Source organism: Patella vulgata, chromosome 2 (genome assembly GCF_932274485.2).
Source record: "Patella vulgata chromosome 2, xgPatVulg1.2, whole genome shotgun sequence".
NCBI classification, from domain to species: domain Eukaryota; kingdom Metazoa; phylum Mollusca; class Gastropoda; family Patellidae; genus Patella; species Patella vulgata.
The window spans coordinates 22,358,729-22,377,003 of NC_065880.2; the positions used below are offsets into that span (position 1 = coordinate 22,358,729).

Sequence of the window (18,275 nt, forward strand, 5' to 3'; positions counted from 1 at the left end):
TAATTATCCAGACAGCTCAACTATTCTTCCAATAGTAATCACCATTGGTATTATTAACGTCTGGATAATCGCGACTTCGAAAACTCTTCTCTTCCGGGAAAACAAAAACAACGAAGCCATCTAAACAAACATGGCGGATGAAAAAGAAAGCGAAATAATGAACAGATTAGATAGCCTGAAAGAATTACGGTACAAGTATTTTTATGTTGTTATATTTAGTTTGTAAGACAACACCAATATTCTACTCGGTCCCCACCACAGAAACAGTAGATTTTGAATTAGATTCTAAGTGAAAAATGTTTATGAAATCGAAATGCAGCTGTGCACAATCATTGAGACAATCTCAATCTCAGCATCGTTTTATTCGTTCGGTCCATAGTGTCTATGGCAAAGATTTACCCCCAAAAGCATCTATTTTTCTTAAAACAACATACTTTTATGTTTTTTCTTCCTTATTTTTATAGACGATTTATATATGGTAGCTTGACTTTTCAGACTCGGCACACAAACAACGTTTCGAACTCGGTCTGACTGACGATTTTTCAGAATTCAAAATCATAATAAACGAGGTTTCAGACAATAATAAACGATGATTAACTAAAACGTTGTTGAAAATATATGTATATTTAGTCATGTTGTTTTTCTTTTATCAAATAGTAAACAAGTTTGATTGACAGATCACGGCCAGTGTATAATTGTGAAAGCCTTATTAAAAGGAGCTAACTCTCTGATATTTGGGAACTAGAAATTGACACTTGCAAATGGATCGCAACGCATATAATAATGTAATATGAATGTATATAAAGTGATATACATTCAATTGTTACTACTTTAACTGTAATTTCTAATCAGTTATGTTCAGCGAAATACGCCAAAAGTCTTAATCGAATGGCAATCTCTAGCGTCTGGTGATTCCAGTCTACACTGTTAGTATTTATTGTGCATGCTCTCCAGATAAGAATATAGCGCTATTGTTTGATATGTCTAGCCTCGTTCTTCGCATTATGGCACACGATTTGTGTACCAATGGTAAAATGTTTATTTTACCTTTAATATTGGATATCAGAAGTCCACCTTTTCCTGGTAAGATCACAACATCAATGTTGATTTAATTTGTCAAATAATTCGTGTTTTCAATGTCGAAGACTTTGGATGATATTGAGTTAGAGACATAGCTACTTTAATGTCAATTATGTGAAACTAAATAATTGCTATCAACACATGGCCGTGGTTATCCACGATTGAAAACTTGCGCTTTTCCTCATCCACCAAAGAACCACAAGATTTCTTTGCACATACTATAATAGCATCAGAATTATGGGTTAATCAGCGTTAATTTATTATTATTCCACTTTGGTCCTTGCCATATATAATATTTTCCGAAAAGACTTTTCTTTGTAAACTTACCCACTAATTTTTCGATTGGTGCTGCCTTCTTTTGCACGCTTTTCGTCGAATGCATGTCAAAGTGCAGTTTACAGATTAGCCTTAAAGATATGTAGGGACTTGTAATAACTGTGCATGTCGTGTAAATATATTTTTTTGTGCGTTTGAGTAGATCATTTTTAAATAAATTCATCAGCATATTCCTTTCTTTAAAATATATTAGCTTTACTGGAAACAATGATTATCAAAGAATTGTAAGTGCAACAAATGTTTTATCGTTTGATAGAGCCTTTTGATAACCACATGTTTCATGTTAATATTTTCTTTCATGTTTTGAGTTGGCTTATTTCAAATAAATTTATCAGATATTTTTTCAAAATCAAATATACAAAAAAAAAAAGATACATGTACAAAGAAATACATATTATATAAAACATTCAACATTGGATATTTTGCCGTTCCTGCCAAAAGAGACAATGGATAATCTATGTACTGTACTCGATGATGAATAGTAAATTTTACCTGCATGTTATTTTTATAATATCCTTTTTGGCTTATTATAAACTGATTTCACTGTTGTTTTCTACCTTTCAACTTATTCCCAAATCCAAAACATCATGTACATGTACATGAGTCCGAAATGTCATCTTCCTGAGTCCGAATGGCTAGGGACATAATTTTTTGAGTCTGAAATGTCATGTAATCATTTATATTCCTTAAGCTAAACTTTACTCTTGTTTTAATAGTTCCGAGAAAGACGGACAAAGACGGGTATCCAGCTAGTTACTTATAAAGTGATCTTGAAAACGGAGACTCCTGAGATACATTGTACATGCAATATATACATGTAGATTCAATAATGACGTGTCTTGTTTGTAAATGGAACGCATAGTAATGTCATACATGCTCATCAAACCAGAAAAAAATTGCATATCATTATTATTAATTCTATTCTATAGATCCAGAGTTATTCAACTTGAAAAGGTAAAATCAAAGCTAAAACAAGATGTCGACATTACTGAAAACGAAGAAAAATATCTTCATGAATACAAGCAAGAAATGGAATTACTTTTACAAGAAAAGATGGCACATGTCGAAGAATTACGTCTAATCCATGCTGATATTAATCTTGTAAGTTTTCCATACACTAATTTTTTTACATATCTTTGTAATTACAAATCAGTCTTTAGACGTAAAAAATTATGTTCATGTATTGGAAGTTTTGTAGCAGGTAAAGACAGGGACTTTGTATGTTACATTGTGACGAATGTATACATTACATTGTGGTGATTCTCAAGCAACTGTTTCCTTTCAAGATGGTTTCCCTGTACAAAAATTCCTAGATTTTCACTCGATTTAATACAGTGTAAATCTGTTTCAAGTTAAAGATACATTATGTAAGATTTAGATAAAGAGCTAGCCATTTGGGCTATAATAGTTCACAAATAGATAATGTAAAATGAATAATTTGAAAATTTAGCTTTTGAAGGTTTGACAAGACGTGTGCAATAATTTCAACCATCGTACTGGTTGTTCGAAGCTAAGTCTCGCTCCTCCATTTTTAGCTCAAATCAAAATATGGCTGAACTGTTCTAATCTATTTAATATCGGAGAAATCTGATGCCATCAAGAGTTGATTATGGCCTGGATAAGTTAATTAATGTCTAATTAATAATTTAGAAAACATTTCAGGCCTAAAGAAGGACTTGTAATAGGCAGATAAAGCTCTTGCATAATGTATTTTTAAGCCTTTCCTTGTTTGCTAATTTCTTCCTAGGTCGACCATTAAATGCTTTTCTCGTTCTTTTTTTTTGTCTAATGTGAATATTTTTTACTGACTGATGAAGTTCTTTAAAGAGCTAACACCTCTTTAACTTTTAAAAATAAATTATATTTTTTAAAGATGGAAGCCACCATTAAGCAAGCGGAAGAAGAAAGGAATAGAGCTTTGGAAAGTGCCAAAAAATTGTATGAGGAATATAAACCTTTGAAAGATGAAGTGGATGCTATGAGATCTAATGTTGGGTTAGATAGATTACCTGATCTTCAGGAAGAAGAACAAAAATTAAACTCTGAGTAAGTGTAGGGTAATTAGTGAGAAAAACACAAGACAATTTTATTATATATTTGGTTGCTAGTTTCGGGGAACTGAGTTTTTGTAGTCACAAGGCAATTTCACTGTACTATTTTTGTTTCCAAGTTGAAGTCCACATTAAAATGGTTATTACATATGAAGTACAGCACAGTCAGATATTTATTGATAATAAATGCAAGAATCAGGGTTATATTTATTATGTATGTGATTATAGTGGCATAATTATCTGTACATTTTGAAATTTTGTTTAATTTCTTGGGGCACCCTGATAATTTGTTTAAAGCTGTGTACCGGGCACATGTATCTACAATGTGTTTTAGCAGGTTTTTTGAGAAACAGAATAGCGATTGGCAGCAGGAACCCCCAGAACCTCCTCTCCCTCAAACTCTACAAGTAGCCGCAGCAGCAGCACAAAATATTCAGGTTCCTAGATCTAAAACTGAACGTCAAGCATTCCGTCAACAACCCCCTCCCATGAAAGTAAGTTTTATTTTCTTATTTACTGTTAGTATTAAAATGGGTATCTGTATTAGAATTTTTTGATTTCTGTTGTATTAGGTAAAGTTGAAGTATAATGGTTTTTAGGTACTCCTAAATAATACTAGATAGTTCTTATTACATGCTCCTAAATAATACTATATAATTCTTATTACATGCTCCTAAATAATACTAAATAGTTCTTATCACATGCTCCTAAATAATACTTGATAGTTCTTATCACATGCTCCTAAATAATACTTGATAGTTCTTATCACATGCTCCTAAATAATACTTGATAGTTCTCATCAGGCATAATTGATACTGGACATTCTTATCAAGCAAAGATAATTTTCAGACAAAACTACTACTAGATTGTTATTATCAGGTAAAAATTATACTTCTAGTAAGATAGTTATTGTCATGTAAAAATAATACTAGATATTTTTATCTAGAAGCTGATCTTGTTACATGTAAATTGATGAAACTGATAGATATTTGACAATAGGAATAATTTTTTTTCATTCTGTGTTTATTTTTACAGGCATGTCTGTCTTGTCATCAACAAATTCATCGTAATGCTCCAATATGTCCATTATGTAAAGCTAAAAGTCGATCACGCAATCCAAAGAAACCAAAGAGAAAGTTAGATGAATAAGATTGAAGTGTATTAGGTGTTAGTGAGATATGTCATCATTAGATATATGTGTCAAGATTAAACATGACTTTGTTATCTTTATAAAGAATGCATATTGTGAGTGTGTGTAATGACTTTTCTATCTTTTCCATGTAAGTCAATTCATATGTTTAATGTTTTTTTTCATCATTTCTTTGTACATAAATGTATATTTACATGTACACATTTTAGAACATTTTTTTCATCGAGTATACAAGTTCGTTTTTGGTTTGGTACTCATCAAGTTGTATCCATTTATATGTTTATTTACATCATAATTTAGCAAGTATTAGTATTACTGTATTAGTATTAGTGATAGAGTCTATGTTATATTATTGCATTTAGAATTATATAATAAACAAAATAAATAGTCACAAGTCATTCAATTTTTCAAGAACCAGTTGCCCCCACTTGTTATGTCCTTGAGATTAGATTACATTCTGATTTTATGTAACACAATCAGTATGCAGAGCCTGATGCTTTGTTTTTGGTACAGAAAGAAATTCAGAACTTACGCTTTAAAAATATTGAACATGGGGGCTTTCTTGTAATAATGAGTGTGATTATTGGCCCAAAGCTTGAGTAGTAAAGCAGAGGCATAATCTCTTGAGGCCATTCTTGCCAACCAGAGAGAGAAATGTGTTTACCGCCCACTTGACACAAACTAGGTCATTTTGGATTTAACATATGGTTCGGATTGGTTAATTAACATATAATTAGGAAATTGAAATCAAAATATCAACAGCAGATGATCTTTAGACTTGGATTTAATCCGATTAAAAAGAGGCCCATCAAAAGATTTTAACAAAGACTATTGATGGCACCTGCTTGTTTAGACCATATCCTGTTTATACCCTCTGCAGAATGTTGAGTAATTTTCAGTTCATCATATAGTTGTAAATATTGAATGGATTGAAACCATTTTGGACTGATATTCCTATTACTATTAGGTATTCAATATTGTTGTTTGATTTTCCATTTAGGGATTCAATATTGTTGTTTGCAAGTAACAATATGAGACTTCAAATAAAAAAAAGATCAAGCTCATAGAAAAAAATATTTAATTCAAGCATGTTTTCAAATCATATACATAAGGTCCTCAAATTGATTTTAATTAAATATGGCTCTGATTAATGAAGGTAATTCATTAAAGTAATACTTCTGAAATGATTGAATGTAATTTCAAAATTACAAATGTAATTTACAAAGACTGGATACGGTCAAAAACACAGAATATATAAATAGATATAACAAATGTACATAGAAACAAATACCAGATGAGAGTTATAAACAGACAGTGGATATAGAATATTATCTATAAAACTTGTACCACATTCTTACAGCTTGTCTATTTTTGAAACCTTTTGCTAAAACTCCACATCACTAGTGCAGCCTGTATCTGTATCTACACTACATTCCATGAAGAAAAGATGCTGCATTAAGTTGTGACATTTCACTGTGACTCCTGAGGACACAACTACAACTTTTTAAAATACAAGACATTCACAAAGATGTCTTGTGTAAAAAGATTCAAGTTTTTTAACCTCTTTCATCTTAGTGTTTTAAGCTTTCAAATTTTCACTCTCTTTCAGAACATTTACTTAAAGAGAGAGAGAGAGAAATGGGGTTTAACGTCCACTGGACACAAACTAGGTCATTTCGGGACTAACGTATGGTTTAATTTTATTTACATAATTCGCTTGTGCGTAGGGGTCTTTAGCAGTGGGAGGAAACCGGAGGCCCCGGAGAAAACCAACGAGGTTGGACAGGCGACCCTACTCCTTGCCACATACAACCGGGGATTCGAAACCACGCCAGTTCACTCAATGACAGACTTTATGATACAGCGCGCGCACGCTAACCATTCAGCCATCCAACCCCCATATTTACTTAAACTGATGTTAAATGAATGTGCATAAAAAAAAAGAGTTCACCATTTGCATAGATCAATATCAAAGCTCAATTATGGTTTACTTCAGCCACACTGGATCTGTGCATTATTGAACACATCCTCTAATAAAGAAATGACTTTCGACCAAGATAAAGTGGAGTTAACAACCAAAAAGTAAAATGGAATGTAATGATAGTATAATTTCAATTGGACCGAAACATACTGTAGTATCATGTTTATAGTAGTCCGTACACACTAGCTAGAGAAAATAGCAAAAGGCCCTCATAAATTTTGGCACTGCAGTTAAAAATATCTTACTGACACATAGACATAATAACATTATCACAATAAAATATTAACAAAGAATTATATTATTATAAAAATGATACATAACAAACTATTTATATATTTTGTCTCAACACAAGATTATGTGATTATGAATGTTGGAAATAAAAAAACACTTCCCAACCGGTAGAAAATCTTCCAAGCGGAAAAAAGCTCTACTTTTTTGACAGATTGTATATAACAACAGACATCTTTCATTATCTACAATAAAATGTGGCTACAAGTTTTGAACTATTAAATATTGATTAATTTGATTGGTTATCACTAATGACTGCATCACACATATTCTATAAAATGACCCTTATTCACAGAAATTCAAATGTTGCTTATTGTCCTTTTTCAAAATTTTTGCAACCCTTGTTGATAGTTGGTCCAAGATATCCAAGAAATTAATCAGAGCTTGATGCATTTTAATTTAGAATACCCTGGAAAAATATAACTCTACACACTGGAAGAATACTATTAAGGGGTGGATTAGGGTCAAAGGAGACGACAATCAAGTTGAGTACTGAAATTTGATAAACTTCATCAAAGTTTGTGTATGGTGAAAAAAGTCTGATCGATATTTCTTTTCATCGTTTTTAGTATTCAAATACGCCTACAGTACAGAGACTATAGTCTAACAGGAACTATCCAGGTTGTTATGGTGATATTTTGGGATTCAAGGCATTTCATTGGCTTAGTCACACAAAATATATTTCAGTAAGTTTCACTGGATCTGAAATGTGGAATAGTATTAGATCAAAACAGTTTAATATCATCCCAGGCCATCTACCCAAATGACAGCTTTATAAATGCATTAGATACTGCACAGAGTTACTAGTCTCTATCATTCAGACAAATCTATTTGCATTGCCAGTTCAATATGCAACACTCTTAATTATTGTATTGTAAAATTTCTCTCTTCATGAAGCATATCTATGATTTTAATTTACTGGATAATCAACCACATAAAAAAAAAACTATTGGTTATGCATGGCCCTCCATTCGATGAAGACTAGGAGGTTCTGGTTGACTGAAACTACAGAGTTACCTTTTTGACATACATCCTGTCTGATAAATAACATTTACATTACTTATATAGAATAGATGATAAATACAGTATAACAATAACAAAATGATTCAATGTAAACATCGCTTAAAGATCTAAATTACAAAAAAAATCATGATTTTTCTTCCTTTACTGTCATATATAGGCTGTACATATGATAATATTAACTCATGAGTCAAATACACAAGAACTATGAGTTTTGTGTCATTTTGATAACTAAAATGGTTTCATGGTACTAATAAATTAGTATCTGATGATGATGGCCGATTATTTGTAGATGTATCTAGAAGAATGTTTGATTCGCCCGATGTTGATGTTTGTTGCCGACTCGACTGTCTTGGTAATCTTGATTTAGACAGATTTAATCTCCGTTGCATTTCCAAAACCACGTCTTTTTCATCTTCTATCTCTTCTTGTAGTAGTTCTTCTAAAACGTCTTCTAGTGTTATAATTCCTAAGATCTGTAACAAAAAACACAAAAAAGAATAACATTAATCTTCATAACTTTTAATTCGTTTTTTTTTTTATGGGTCATTTTTTACACAACATATAGAATCTAACTTATATCCAGAATGACTGCCGTTGAAATCTACACAAGTAAAAACATGACTCCGTGATAAAACGTGTCAGATGGTAAAATATAAAATACAGAACAAAAGATGAAAGAAATAAAACAAAAACAAAAACAAATGACACAGGGTCAGACTTTAATCTAATAAATATATAAACATATAACTGATGTTACCAATAATTTTCATTAAAAACCTTGTTAATCACGATTCATATAGAATGATGCTATAACAAAAAGCTGCCCCCACTCAATATTTTCTAACAATAGCAGTAAGAGGGCAGATGGTAAAAGTGAAACCATATAAATAACTAAAGTACACTATTTTAAGGATAACAAATTTTAACAAGTTGCCAATCAAAACCATTAACATAAAATCTGACTGTGTACTTGGACTTTTAAGAATATAGTTTCAAATTCCAATGTTTCATCAAATGATCATATCGGTTGAGAGTATAATCTACCAGTATTAAATATAGAGACAGAAATACAAACTTGATCTTCTGTGTCTAATGCTGCATCGATTACTTCACTTCTTAATAAAGGTGATGTATCGTCATCTGTTTGTTGTATACTAGATTCTATCACATCTTTCTTTATACCTTTAATTATAGCTAGATGACCTGATCATAATAATAATAATAATAATAAACCATATTAAATACATACAATATTCATAATATCACAGCAATGACACCAAATTTGTTTCCTGTTAGATGAGACATATTCACAGATTGGTAAAAAAACAACCCGTGATTTGATTATTTGGTTACATTGGGGATGTTCAGATTAGACTGTATGCAAATTATGGCACTATTGCTGAGCCACGTCTTTTTAAACAGTTTTTCTTTAGTGGTTTTTAGAAGTTAAACAAACACTTATTAAAATTACCATTTTCTAAGTGAGCCAGTGCTTGAATTTTCAATAATTAGGTGAATCTGAGCTTTTTTCAATATGGAACCATATAAAATTATTTTCATGGTGAAAGCGATATTGCCCCTTTAATTAATTAAATTAACAAACCTTTTCCAGTTTGAAAAAGATTCAGCAGATCAAAGAGTGGTAAATTTGGTTTAATAAATATAACATCTCTAGCATGTACTGGACTATCTACTAGAGTTCTTACTGGTACACAATCATCAGGATCTAGTTTAATTAATGTTTTTGTCATCAATAAACCTATTATATTACTATCATTACCATCATATACAGGTATACGAGAATGGCCCTTCTCCAAAATCTGAAAAAAATAAACAACATCATAGGTATAGAAATATTTTGGGAAAAATTCTTTGTAAATTAAAATTATTAGATGGTAGTATTTTGTTGATATCATTTCCATTGTTCTCCACTGACCGCATTACTTAATCCTCTAATCCATAGATTATCAATTTAACTTTCATCTAAAAATACTGAAATCCATAATGTACCTGAGCGTCTGAGACCAAAGAGTTCTCATGCTAAAACTGCTGCCTTGGCAAAATAATCTTTTTCATTACAAATAAAAACAGCTATGCCATATCAGACTTAATAGTAAAGCTGATGTACTTTAATACAGTCAACAAGTTGTCTCCCCTTAGACCACAGTTGATTCGAAATAAGAGATACTCTTCATTGGAATTGAATGTTCAATTATGAAAATCAAATGAAAACTTACTTCCGTCATTGTTTTGTGATCCATTTTAGCATTTACATCTAGCATAAATATTTTCTTCTGTGGAAGCATAGCATCAATGGCAGTCTTGTACTTCATATCTAAAGCACCCTGTTATGAGACATTCAGATAGTGATTAACTTCAGCTCCATTTCAAATGGAAAGCATAAACAAATAAGTTATACTTATACCGGTAAATTATAAAATGTGATAAAAATTGATTTGTTGTCTTATTGAAGATAGGCAATTGGAAATTTTTTGCCCTTACAAATAATAATATATAACTAATGAGTGATAAGAGAAAGCTGGGTAGGATTAAGGCCATACTCCTTGCAGCGTTTCGACTTATTAGGCCTCATCCCACCAACCACTGTCAGACTCAAAGCAAATTTCTGTTCCAAATTCTGACTGGTTAACAGTCCTGCCAACAACCAATACATTACAGAGTAACAAATCAATTGGGATTTACCAGAGCGCTACTATGTTAATGTAAAAGTATATAATGAAAATTGCGGTTACATTTATTATGTTCAATTAACCAGTGCATAAATATTTCACACATACTAATTGTGTGACAAACAAGGCTATTCAAAATAGCTACAAACATAAACATTGTATAACCACCACACATGGAGTCTGTTTATAATATGTCGGACCACACATCAGACGAACAATATTTCTACCATCTTTGAACACATTTAAGTGACAGTCCTAGATTTAGAGAAACCCCGGACCAAAGAGACGGACTATCATGTTAGGTAGCATAATATGGAAATACAACTTCCAACAGTTAATTTTATTTATTTGTGCTTTTTTTGATAAAATAATAATATTTCATGGATTTTCTTCACAAGTATGGATAAATATTTTTGAATACATAACAAAGGTACATGGGCAGTAACTGATGTAGGTACAAACAGACAAAGAAAAGTTTACAGAATTTATATCAGAGGCTTATTTCCGAGATTTTAGTCAAAGAAATTTCGTTCCAGCATCCAGTTTTACTTGAATCAGTAGGCCTACTAACAAACTATGAGTTTTTATTAAGAGGTCACTCCCGTTAAGTGGTTAGTTGTGAAAATTCCCATGAGGAGAGATTTGATTGACGGTCAAAAACACAAGATTTTAGTCTCAGTACAGCAATGGCTAGAGGGGGATTTCTTGGGCCATTGCTTCTTGAATATGGATTAAGGCATATGCGGCAGCCCAGGGCCTCTGACAGCTGTATGGCCTCCAGAAATTAAGTGAAAATTCATTTCAATTGTGAATACTGAATCAAGATATTTTTTGGGAAGGAAATAAAGCACAGAACTGCTTCTAAATATAAATACCGGGGTCGTCACAGAACAGGGCCCGGTTCCTAGAAAATTCTTAAAAGTAAGCACAAAGTCATGCTTCACCTTTGCTTACGTAAGAAACTTTATAAAATACCGTCTCTAGAAAATTCTCAAGACTGTTATACATAAGCACAAGTCAAGTACGAGTCTAAGCACATTGTGACTGGTAAACTAAGACTACGATGCTCTCTAGCGTCATAAAACCATTTTTGATATGCGAATTACGTCATAAATTGGTCGGCTGCATAGTTATAAATAGATCAATGACATTAACTCTGTTTATCAATCTAAAGTCAATCGGATAATAACTTTGATCTCTAGAGCATCCATAAGATTTTTTAAAAGTGATCAAGTGCCATAACTCTGCTAGTAATTATCGGAAATCATTGAAAATCACAGGACTTCTTCGTCCCACGACCTTAAACACTGTGTATAAATTTAAAGTCAATCGGATATTAACTTTAGCCTCTAGAGCGTCCACAAGATATTTCAAAGTGATCAAGGGTCGTAACTCTGGCAGTAATTATCGGATATCGTTGAAAATCAACGGCTTCTTCGTTTCATAACCTTAAACACTAAGTATAAATTTAAAGTCAATCGTATATTAACTTTAGCTTCTAGAGCGTTCACAAGCTTCTAGAGCGTTCACACGGAATAATTGTGAGAGCGCCTGATCTTAAAGTAGCCTGTGTTTGTGTTGTTTACTAATTTGTAAAAAAATATAATGATTTCAGGGTAGAAGCGAAATTTTCTATAGCTTTCTTCTCGAGAATATGTTTCTAAAGGATTTTCTCTGTCTTTCAATTGTCTCTTTGGTATCAAAAGATGTAGGAAATGCTGTCGAATAACTCTATGGTCAGTCATCTTGTTTGAAGCAGAAACAGGCTTAAGGTTGGTAAGCAAGCCGTATACCTTGCTTGGGACTTGTGCTTAGATTGACACATTTAAAAACGAAGTTGTGCTTAAGTTTTTTTTTGGAACACATAATAACGTGCTTGTGCTTACACTGAAGTCTACTTAAAATCTAAGCACAAGAACGTTCTTAAGAATTTTCTGGGAACACAAAATACGATAAGTTTACTTAAATGCAAAATCTACTTAAAGTCTAAGCACAAAAACGTGCTTAAGAATTTTCTAGGAATCGGGCCCTGGTGTCGAAAATATTTTAATCCGACTCTGGATACAAGGATTCCACAAAGGATGGGTTTGTAAGACATGTTGAGTTGGAAAAGGGCGGATCATATTGCAAATAAACATATGTATTGATCATAAACCTTAAAAGGGTGAGAACCAGATGAATTCATTTACAAAGCTCTTCTCACATTGTACTGAAATAAGGAACTTTTTCTTTTACCTTTATAATTAAAACTTCATCAACAGAAAGAGGATCCACACCCTGTGTCTCCTCACCATTACCATGCAGATCTACTAAAGCTTTGAGCTGACCACGTCTATAAAATGTTTCATGATCTTTTCCTAATATACAATCTAACAATTTCGCCAATGGCCAGGAGATGATGAAAAACAAACCCATCAAGAAATAAACTAATCTGTGAAGAAAAACATTCCAGTATTCAATCACATAATCTTCGAAAAGATTAGTAGTTTGTCCATAGATCTTTAAGCTCTCTAATTTCTAAATTAAATTTCAAGGTTCAGAATCCCAGGGCTCTGCTGACAAATTATACAAAATTAAAATACAATCTGGCAAACACTAAAACCATCAGAAATTCTCACAGTTCAATTTACCTTTTCATAATAATTACAAAATATAAATAATGGATTTGCAATTATAAAAGCTAACATAAGTTTGAAAGACAATTAATTAACTTACGGTGATAGTGTAGCACCTATTGCAAGGCCAAACCGTGTACATATAGCTTGTGGTATAACCCTATAAATAAATAAATGAATTGTTTCTACACAATCAAAAGACAGATATCTGTTCAATACATTTAAATGATTTTCTAAAAATAGGAATGCATGACCCACATGATTTAGAACTGGACCTTTTCAAAAAGAAAATGAACTATTTAAGACCATGTGTTGAGTTAAAATAGATAAATTATCTAAAGATTGTGCCTATCAGTATAATTAAAATTATACAAGCAATTTGTTTTGTTTGATTATTCAGTTATTTACTTAATTACATCTTGGTCATCCAGGTACAACCTTAATTTATATAGCAGTTTATCAGATGGGCAAGAATCAGTTATCTTTTGATTGCAAGCCAGAAGATGCTTGCCCATTATATTTTTCAAAATTTCAACAGAAACATAATCATTTCTATGATTCAATTATTTACAGTCATATACAATTAACTGTCTGGAATTAAAGTGAAGGGGAATAACTACAATTTAGCAACTTAAAAAGCTGTAACAACTTACTCTCCAAATATTAGCACAGCTGATACCGAAACACATATTGCAATTATTGGATCGGATATACGGTCTAGAAATATCGGCATGGCCTCAACACACCCTGCATTAGCCAGCAACAAGGTTACCAGTAATAAATGATGACGGCTCACTAATGGTATAATTCTTGATGCATATTTTTTTTCCATTTTAGTTCCACTCTCCTTTAATATTCTCAGTGTCATCATATCCAGTGACAATAACCCCATTGTTAATCCAGACATCAAACCTACAAAAGACAAAGTCTAACCAATTAAAATTTTCAAAAATTATAAGTAAATAAAACAAAGGGAAAATGCCAACATGATAGGACTTTTAATATCAATCAATCAATCAACACAGAATTTGTATAGCGCAAAAAATAGTTCAATAATGTTTATGCAGATTTTTTAGTGTTTATTTTCATCAATTAGATGTGTCTTCAAATGTGACTTGAAGATGTCTAAAATTTTTTGATTTATATAAAAGAACCTACATGTATGTACATGTACTTCTGAATGAGAAGTTCCATCAGATTCTGAATAAAATAAGCCAACAGTGAGGCTTCTGTCCACTGCCGCAATCCCACAAATAAATAGATGATACATATCCATTAATTGCACATGTAACTATGTATCTTTTTGAAAAGCATCAAGCAATCAAACTGATCTGTACTTAGTCTAACTAAGCAGAAAATATTCACAATCGAACTCAGCCAAGGTTTTGATGTAACGATACCTGGTAGTGAAACTCTACCCAAATACCTCCTTATAAACTATATCTTACCCTTTCCATAGGAGAAATAAGCTGATAATTAATGCAAAAAAATAGTCTATTCATATTCACCAACTAGTGATGGACAATGTTCTCTCACCATTCCTAGTTATTTAATGATTAAAATATTATACAAAGCACAATTGTCTTTCCTTATTTCAACTTCATTAATTGCATATTACCGCAGATACATTGCAGTAAATATACTGGTATGCTACTATTTGATGATACTTTTTTAATCGCTGCAGTGAGTAATTTAGTTCAGCTCTGAATGTAGGTCTCATTACACTCGCCCTGTACGTTCAGGAACAGTCCTATTGAATCCTTGTCGAAAATCTAATGGCTCCCCAGTCAATTTTACTGGGCAACTTTTTTACTACTAAACAGTCACGTGTCAGTCCCTGTGAATGCCTGAGAAAATAAGACTTTGCTTACCTCGCTAGAACCAGTATGAGCGACACAACATGCTGTTAAAAAGACATCTCCGTCTTCTGTATTTTTTAACAGCGTGTTGTCTCGTCATACTGGTTTTAGATTTTCGACAAGGATTCAATCAGACAGTTCCTGAGCGTACAGGGCAAGTGTAATGAGACCTACGTTCAGAGCTGAACTATGAGTAATTATACTCATACTGACATGTAATATTTGATATGGGGTTATTTGTTGCAGTGCCAGAGGGTTATAGAGATGATGAGGTTTCTTATCTACACAATACTTAGATAACAAACCTTAATCTCTCAACCTCCGTGTTTCAAGATAAGACATGAGGCCATTACCTATAATGTTGCACCCGCGGGAGCGATTCACACCCGGCATTTTTAAACAAAATTGACAATAGTTTTAATCAAAACAACAATTGATTATTGTTATTTATAATATTTCTACAACACCCAACTACAATTAAGCATAAAATCCTACCTGAAATGGGTATAAATTGTCGTTTTTAAAATTGAGGCGTTAAGCCGTTACTAAGACCACCATCTTTTTAAACGATACGCTGTCATCATGAAGGCGGGGCTTAATATAAGGCTTTTATAACAGCCAATCAAAAGGACAATCGAAAGCACAGTAACTATGAATGGATTTCAATGGCGGTGAAATGTCAGACAAAAACAACGCTTCATTAATTTAAACGCGAATATTTGAAGTTAGGCCAGTTGTGCCACTACATTGGCCTCTGTAAGTTTAATTAATCATAATATCATAAACTTATCTATTTTAAAGATGTTACATGCATTAATAAAGAAATTGAGTTTGCCACTTGGAACTAAAGGCATCCAATCGTAGCTAAAAACAAACACATCAGTATATCTCAACGTTTTTAGCTACGTTCTCGTAGCTACACAATACTGTGAGCTCACTAATTCTTAAACGACCTAAGAAATGATACATCAGTGGGAAGTGATAGATTATTGAAATATGGATAACAAAAAATAAAAACATTATACCTGCAATTATAACAAGTCCTGCATAAATTGACAAATAAATCCAAAATTGTTCGTCAAGATAATCAAGTTTCTTCTCTTCCAATTTATAAATCGTACCATTACAAGACACACTTTCGTGATCTATAACTTGGCACCGTAGAGAGTCAATCTTTAGCAGAAAGGTCGTTGCGCTTTCTAAAGACATGGAGATTATTATAAAATTATAATAAGTTTCTCAAAATTGAATCGGCTTTGGGTAGAAAAACAAAACAAAAACAAATAGAATCGAAAAGAGTAGTCTCCCCGGATTATTTAAGAACGATTAACAAGACGTTAAATGGGCGGAGCTTAGAAAGGGCGGGGTCATTTGCAATCTGTTTTACAGACCTAATGCGACATCCGTCTTTTATCTCTGTCCAAGATGACTGACCTTTTAAAGGTCAGGCCGCTGGAGTTCTATGGGTGACGTCACATCACAATGTTTACCAACAAAGCAAGATGGCATCGATAACGCCAAAAAACATTACTTCTGTGGCTTGTTTTTGTTGTTTTAAAACAAACACGAGCAGGTCAATCAGATTAAACGGTAAAAAATGTACTTCTGAAAGAATTCAGAGTAAACAAACAGAAAAAACGTCAAATTGATGGTCACACGTGCGTTGTTTACATCGAACGTAGTAATATGAACTGGTACGGGCAGAATTATATCGTTTTACCCATTTTACGCCTCCGCGTACTATTTTCTGTACCTATTTACGCTAAATATGGAATATTTTTTATCAAGATATACTTCAAACACCTTTTTTTATTTTTCTAATACTAAAAAAAAATGTTTCAGAATTTAATTTGTCGAAAGAAAAAAGTTAATATTTTGTAGTCATTAAGTCGCATCGATGTCATCCTTATCAGTGATTGTAGCGGCCAAGCGAATATTCACTGCGGATCAGTGTGAAAACACGGCTTCTGGGGTCAACGATTTTAATGAATGAATAAATGAGAAATGGTGTTTGTAAAAGATCATATTAATGCAACATGAATGAATATAAATCGATTTACAATTAATTTTCAAAATTTATTGTAAATTTCTTATCAATAATGTATACGGCTCCGATTTGCTGAAAAAACACGGCAATTCACGGGTCAATGGTTTTATTAATGAAGACGGGATGCGCCACACAGTGTGCTATCAATGAGGGATTTTTTTTTACCGGACAGCAACTGAATTCCAACTATGACATGTCCATTTATGTTTGGTCATGGACTCCATTAGTCGGGAGTATTTGTGGTTTTAGAAAGTTTAATAGTCTTAGCCGTCTTTAATCTGATCTTCGCGAATAGTAGGCCTATTGTATTCTGTTCAGTCGAATCTATCTTTCCAATCAGATGAAGAGGATCAACAAATTTCTGACCGCGCGGAATGTATCACCCGTATGCCAGCATCAGGGGTCTGTTTCACGAAATTTTAACTAAGATAAAATCCAAATTTTAGTAATTTGATTGGATAATATTAGATTGATTTTAGTGCTTAGCCAATCAAAATTGACGTATCAACTAAAATTTGGATTTTAGCTTTAAATAAGATTTCGTGAAACAGTGCCCAGGATTCGAAATGAAGTCGGAGCTACGGTTTTTTTTCTAGCGGGGTTCACCCTAGATAACAAACCTTAATCTCTCAACCCTATCTCAACGTTTTAGCTACGTTCTCGTAGCTAGGTTCACCCTTGTCAGTGGTGTAGAACGGAAGGCCTGAGAAGGGACAACGTATAGTTGTTCGGATGTGACAAAAAAACCCGAGATCCCGTGTACACATTGGTGTGTACGTAAAAGAACCATTGACATTTGGAATTCGAAATAAGAGTAGGCCCTCATAGTACACTGCATGGCGTATAATCGTCTTCATTAGCCCGGTGGGAGAAGAACAGTAGAGGCTTTGGTGGTCGTATGCTTAAAGCGTTTGCATTTGAGGTCTGTCATTGAATCAAGTGGCGCGGTATCGATTCCCCGCAAGTACGTGCCAAGTAGAGAGTCGCATGGCCTACCCCGTTTCCCTCACTGTTAAAGACCCCTTTAGGTGGTTTTTGATGCCGCGTGGACGTACCTTTGTTTACCGAACCCACCAACTTCGCCTCGAATCCTGATGCTGTAACGTTGAGGTGCGATAACTGGATAATGCAACATAGAAAGTTCATGAGCTTTTT

The 18,275-nt window shown here is 32.9% G+C and overlaps 2 protein-coding genes across 3 annotated transcripts; one reads left to right on the forward strand and one right to left on the reverse strand.

The window, feature by feature from the left end:
* Positions 1–64: 64 nt before the first annotated feature.
* Positions 65–5,011, forward strand: LOC126810905 (zinc finger C4H2 domain-containing protein). 2 transcript variants are annotated; one of them, XM_056098735.1, is made up of 5 exons: positions 65–189; positions 2,346–2,517; positions 3,290–3,462; positions 3,802–3,961; positions 4,503–5,011. In XM_056098735.1, the coding sequence occupies exons 1-5, from the start codon at positions 131–133 to the stop codon at positions 4,614–4,616; spliced, it is 678 nt and encodes a 225-aa protein (XP_055954710.1). In that variant the 5' UTR covers positions 65–130; the 3' UTR covers positions 4,617–5,011. The 2 variants fall into 2 exon arrangements, with proteins under 2 accessions (XP_055954710.1, XP_050392225.1); XM_050536268.1 differs by having other exon boundaries at positions 3,805–3,961.
* Positions 5,012–5,678: 667 nt separating this feature from the next.
* Positions 5,679–16,355, reverse strand: LOC126810901 (uncharacterized). The gene is made up of 8 exons (XM_050536260.2): positions 16,099–16,355; positions 13,868–14,126; positions 13,315–13,374; positions 12,835–13,030; positions 10,147–10,254; positions 9,513–9,729; positions 8,985–9,112; positions 5,679–8,382 (listed from the first exon to the last, which is right to left on the reverse strand). Exons 1-8 carry the CDS (start codon positions 16,280–16,282, stop codon positions 8,149–8,151), a joined length of 1,386 nt encoding a protein of 461 aa, XP_050392217.1. The 5' UTR covers positions 16,283–16,355; the 3' UTR covers positions 5,679–8,148.
* Positions 16,356–18,275: the final 1,920 nt, after the last annotated feature.